Source organism: Durio zibethinus, chromosome 14 (genome assembly GCF_047325235.1).
Source record: "Durio zibethinus cultivar Kanyao isolate XHJ-2024 chromosome 14, ASM4732523v1, whole genome shotgun sequence".
Classification (NCBI taxonomy): domain Eukaryota; kingdom Viridiplantae; phylum Streptophyta; class Magnoliopsida; order Malvales; family Malvaceae; genus Durio; species Durio zibethinus.
Window position 1 is genome coordinate 11,992,116 of NC_143175.1, and position 6,000 is coordinate 11,998,115.

Sequence of the window (6,000 nt, forward strand, 5' to 3'; positions counted from 1 at the left end):
TTAAAAATTCAATCTTAAGTGAGGGTAATTACTATAAAAGAAAATTGAATCTCAAGATATTTTATTAGTAGTACTGCAAGTATAATGAATTTAAACTCTTATTATTAGACACCAATAACGGAAACCTAACTTTTAATTAGTAACCTCTAATTACAAAGTTTAATGGGTAAAAATAAGATATTGTTACTTGTCTATTAAGTACTAGTAAAATTCATTTAAATTTTAAAAATTAGTGTGATCTATTACATAAGGATGATAGGCTTTTATACTCTTAATGAAGTTTATTGTTTAAAGGTTTAAAGTAATAGAGACATAATGGAAACTTTAATTATATAAACATAAAAGTGGTGTCGTCTCAACAAGAAAAATTAGGATATATCTTGTAAATGTTTATGAATAAAATAAGCACATAGCCATAATAGTGCTAAAACGGTTATAAATCTTTAATAAAAGAATAAATAAGTATTAGGTATGTTATATATTTAATTCTAATACTAGAAGTTGAGATTTAATCTGCGTACATCATTAATTTCGTTAGAATTTTAAGATATATACCTTGAGTAAAGGTTTAAATTGAGATATACTTTTTTGTATTTATAATATTTATTTGTATGAAAGGTTAAAAATTAAGTGCCAACATTTCAAATTAGTGGTAGATTATTGGTAGTTTAAAATGTGATGTATCTCATATTAAATAGAAATATTTAATTATTGATGAATAAAATTAATTTTTGTACAATTTTATTCATATTTTAAATAATTATATTTGAATAGAAATAATTATTATATAACAAATGGTCATAACTAATTGAATATAAATAAATTATTGTTCATAAATGTTATAATTATACAAAAAGTTATAATCATTTAAACAAAAATTTATATCTATTCATTTATTACAAATAGATATTTTAGTGTAATTATTTTCACTATTTTTATTTGGAGAGTTTTAAGATTTTATTGTATTCTAAATACATAATTACATTTTAAAAAATCTTTTCATGCTTCAAATCCAAAATTTTTTTCTATTAATTTTATTCTCTTATTTATATTTTTCTAACAACTATCATTGGAGATTAAAAGTCTGTATGCTTATGACATCCTAACTTAAAGTTTCATTGATTCTTTGATTTACCAGTTTACAAGGTTTTTAAGCAAAGTTTATTTCACCTTTTAATTAGTGCTAGAGTTATGCAAAATCCTTCGTTTTGAAAATAAAAATTTTAAATTTTTATTAAATTTACTTATTACTTGCCTAACTAATTTCTAACGATAAATACATTTATCAACTTTTTAAAAATATGGATTCAAATTTTCGAAATTGAAGAAAGATAAAACTAACCAAAAAATAGGAGTGAAAAAAAATTGAAAAAAATTAAAAATCAATTCGAAATTATAATATTCAATTTGATTTAGATCGATTTTTTTATTCAGTTCGAATTAAGTTCGAATATTAAATTTATATATTAAGTTTATATCCAATTTTGAATCAAAAAGTAAAAAACAAAAAAAAAATCGAATTATATATTTTTATTAATTTTTATGTATATTTTAAATTTTTATAAAATAAAAATAATTATTTTATAACTAAATCTATGAAAATATATTAAATATCATGTTAAAATAATATAAAAAAAATTTAAATTTAAAAATCAATATACCGAATTGAACCAATAAAATTCAATTCAAATTGGATAATATGAAAGTTTGATTCACATTGAAATTGCATTTTAAAAAATTTATAATTTTATGTATTATTTTAAAAAATTGAATCAAATTCGATTTAAACCATTACTATCATTACCGATGAAACTACAAATTATCCTTGAACCATTTCTTGTTTCTTGTTCCTCGTTTTTCCTAAATCTTAAGATTTTTAAGTTTTTCCCTTGTCTTCATGACATTTTGTCATCAACAACCTACTATAATGGAAAATCCCCATTACTATGCTTTGCATTATCTGCAACCGCAACTCTATATCCTTTGTACATTTTCTCAGCTTTACCGTAAGCAATCTAGGATAAACAAAGAAGCAGCAATGAACTAGAACAGAAAAGTTATAAAACAATGTCTAACAGTCCACCAATATATCCATTAAATCTAAAGAAAATCGTTGTAAAATGTTTGTGTTACATTCCAGTATCCATCGTACTAATGTTTGTGAAAGCTAAACAATACTAGAAACTACTGCTTCTGTCCAACCAGAAATGCCCTTATGATAGTTTCACTCATCCCATCAGCATATGGAAACAAATGGCCTGCACCTGCTAACTCATGGTACTCAATCCATGGAAGTCTTTCGGCAATGTAACGTTGAAGGATAACTGGCACAAAGCGATCTTCATCTCCCATCCAAAGGTGAACACTGCCTTCATTGTTTGGAAAAGGAGTCTGGAGCTCAAGGGGATTGAATTCCCACTTCCCAAAACCAATCCTCATGTCCCGATGTAAGGACTCAAATACTCCTTGCTGAGTTACCAGTCCCTGCATAGAACAAGATCAATAGGTAAATTCTGAATTTGTCATTAGATATCATAATAGCATTAATGAGATCAATTTGCCATTGTTTACCAAAACTTTAGACGAAGTAAACATTTTCTGGACTAGTTAATTTTGTTAAGAACTCTTACTGTGATCCTATCTGAGAATATTTATGAAGAACAAAACATACTCCTAGAGTCTGATAACACAACATCTGAGGCCTATATTGTCAGCATATTGGTTTTCATATTCAAGTTTCTCTTAATCACAAGACTTGCATTTTACCCTCATTAATGAACACTCTCTGCAGTATCTTCCTCCTCATCGTAATAGAAAGAAAGTTACCTACCTTGTGATTTTGTCTCTTGGCAATTTTAGGTAGAATTTGGACATCTTGATGGGAGAAAATTTCAGGTCTACGGGATACTACACCAGATGCAGGAAAAAGTTTTTGAGTGTTCCACCAATAGACCAGAAATGGAAAATAGTGAGCAACACGCAGGGCCCATTGATCTTGAGGTAGCTGCTGGTGGTATGCTTCTGTAGATAAGTTGCCAGGAAAGCCAGGCCACCAGTAGTTGATAACCGGTGCCAATAGCGTTGCTCCTGCTAGCCTGAAAACATCTCAGAAATTGGAACAAATAACACCTTAAAGAAACACCAACGAGACAATGCAGAAAGGCACCTCTCTGTATTATAACTATCAGAGTGAAACATTTATGCTGATTTTAAAATAACAAATCGCCCATTACATGTAATATTGAGATGGATTTAAACGAACAATGTTCATATCCAGCATTTCATTCTCATTGCAAACTTCTTTCTCCCGTTCAAACTTGTGCATGAAGATATCTTACCTATGAGGTATGTACTTGAGGCAGCTCCAGACAGCATGGCCTCCCATAGAATATCCAATTATATAAAATTTGGGTCCGAGTCCCAACTGATCGGCAAGTTCTTCTATATCAAGGGCCAAACTCTTCAGTGTTCGTCTTGGATCAGGATCACTTTCTCCATAGCCTGGTCTATCGAAGGACGCGCTGTATATCCCTAGCTCCTCAACAACTTCCTGAAATAATGAATCCAGATTAAATTAACCAATACACCACTCACAAAATTATTGAATTCACTGATTATTAAACAAGTGAAATCAAGACAAGAAAGAAGCACCGGGGACAGGCGTGTGACAATGACTTCATCATGTCTACAACTAGAAAAGCCATGAACAAAGATGATCTTATGTTTGGCCATTTCTTTTGGTATACCATGTTCCTTGTAGGCCAGATGTCTTCCATCCCTCAGTTTTATTCTAGTTGCTGTAACAGGAGGGCCCTCTGGAGATCCACATATCTTGGGAGCTGGAGGCTGGATGGCCTGATATGTCCATGCCAGCAAACCAATTAAAAACACCAGTATAATTCCCTTGTGCATCCCTGAAAAGGTTTTTAAATTGGAATTTTTTTTAATGGTGGTATGCAGATATGGAGAAAAGTAGAGCCTATAACTTGAGAGAAACTCGATGTGGTTGCCTCCCACCCAATATCTTTTCCATGGAAGTGGGAATGTTGAAACCAGTACTAGTAGCTAAAATTTTGGGTATTAGCTAGAATATTGGTTGGACCAGATTTTGAGATGCATCTCCATTTGGATTGAATCAACAAGCTTATCAAAATTAGCATTAATTACTCTGACAACCACAGAATACTCAAATTACCAAAACGCAGGTCCATAAACACCAATCTATTTCAAATATACATATATATAATTGGTAATTAATTTTTGAAATGTGAAAAAATTTTGTACAAAGTAAAACAAACTGCAACAGGTTGCATTCTAACAAAAAGGAGAAATCATACAAATTAATTGTGATTAAAGGTTAAGATACAATAAAAATGTCGGAACCATCTATCCCTTAAGAAACTTGTCTGAAATGAACCCATTTGACGTTAAGCAAAAAGGGGAAAAAGAAAAAAGGAAGAAAGAAGAAAGGAAAGAAACCTTTGGTACATTTAAAAGCTACTTTCATTCTCAAACTCTACATAGAATATCTTGCTCAACCTTCGCATGGTAACAAGTAAGAAGTACAAATTATTGGCAACCCAATGAGCATTAGAAGGAGAGAAAGAACCTGAAGAAAATAGAATGAAGCTGAAGCAGCCTGATATTTCCCTTGGATTTTTTTTTTCAAGTTAATTTTCAGTTCTTACAACATTTATAAGATTATCAAGCAGTTGAACAAAGAATTAGGAGTTGAAAAAACTGCCAACTGCCATGAGTGATGAGTGGTAGGAGTTGAATCGGATCATAGACCAATAAAAGGTGCTGCAACAAGAAACCCACCTGTTTTGTTTGTTGCCTAATTAAAAGTTATTTGAACATCCGCGAGTTGCGGTCAATAAAAGTTTTTTGTTTTGTTATTTTTATTTATATTTTTTTATAAAATTTATTTAATTAAAAAAATAAATGATAAAAAATACAAACAGAAGTGGTATCTGAATACTTAAATTAACTATTTATTTTCACAAAATATATTTAATAAAAATTCTAAAACAAAAAATTATAAATAGTAAAAAGAACAAAAATTTTAAAAAAAAACTCATAGGAGGTGTCACATGGACACCTTCATCTAGTTTAAAATATTAATTTTTTATATTAAAGTATCAAATAATAGTTTTCTTAATATAATGTATAATTAATTTAATAAAAAAAATATATATATTTATATATATCTTAAAATGAATTAGGACAAAACAACTTAAACATATTTTGTTTCAATCTCGATCTTATAAAAAATTCGATCTATTTAAACTCGATCTCAATTTAAAAAAATTTTTTTTATCAGATTAAGATGAATCAAAACCCATAAAATACAGATTATTTTAACATTTTTATTAATTTACAACTTTTATTAGAAAATTTATCTAATAAAAAATACAAAAAAGGTGAAAAAAAAGTTAAAAGAGAGTATCATATGGATATCTCCATTGGCTCATTTTTTTAACAAAACTAATTTAATAAAAAAAGTTTTTAAAATATTAAAAAAAAAAAAAGGAATTCATTAAGGTACTATGTAAACATTCCAATTGAGCTTAAAATATAATTTTTAAAATTAATATATTAAATAATAATTTTATTAACTAAAAAAATTTTAAAATAATAATAATAAAGAAAAAAAAATAATTAAGGTACCATGTAGATATTTAAATTAAATTTAAAATGTTAATATTTTAAATTAGGATATAAAATCATAACTTTATTAATATAATATATAAATTTAAAATTAAATAAATAATAAAATATATACTTTTATATATACTATAGAGTGACTTGGGACAGAGCATTTTAAATTTTTTTTATTCTATCATTGCTTTTCTATAAAAAAATCAATCCAACTTAACTTAATATTAAATTTTTACAAAAACATTTATCTTAAATTAAGATGAATAGAAATCTGTCGGATACTAATTATTTTATTATATTTATCAATCAGTTCATTGTGTTATAAAATTAATCTAACTA

The 6,000-nt window shown here is 27.5% G+C and overlaps 1 protein-coding gene across 2 annotated transcripts; it reads right to left on the reverse strand.

Annotated features, from left to right (window-relative positions):
* Positions 1-2,021: 2,021 nt before the first annotated feature.
* On the reverse strand, positions 2,022-4,850 carry LOC111294471 (uncharacterized). 2 transcript variants are annotated; one of them, XM_089743537.1, is made up of 5 exons: positions 4,610-4,850; positions 3,652-3,914; positions 3,339-3,550; positions 2,831-3,095; positions 2,022-2,484 (listed from the first exon to the last, which is right to left on the reverse strand). In XM_089743537.1, the coding sequence occupies exons 2-5, from the start codon at positions 3,910-3,912 to the stop codon at positions 2,185-2,187; spliced, it is 1,038 nt and encodes a 345-aa protein (XP_089599663.1). In that variant the 5' UTR covers positions 3,913-3,914; positions 4,610-4,850; the 3' UTR covers positions 2,022-2,184. The 2 variants fall into 2 exon arrangements, with proteins under 2 accessions (XP_089599663.1, XP_089599662.1); XM_089743536.1 differs by having other exon boundaries at positions 4,480-4,636.
* Positions 4,851-6,000: the final 1,150 nt, after the last annotated feature.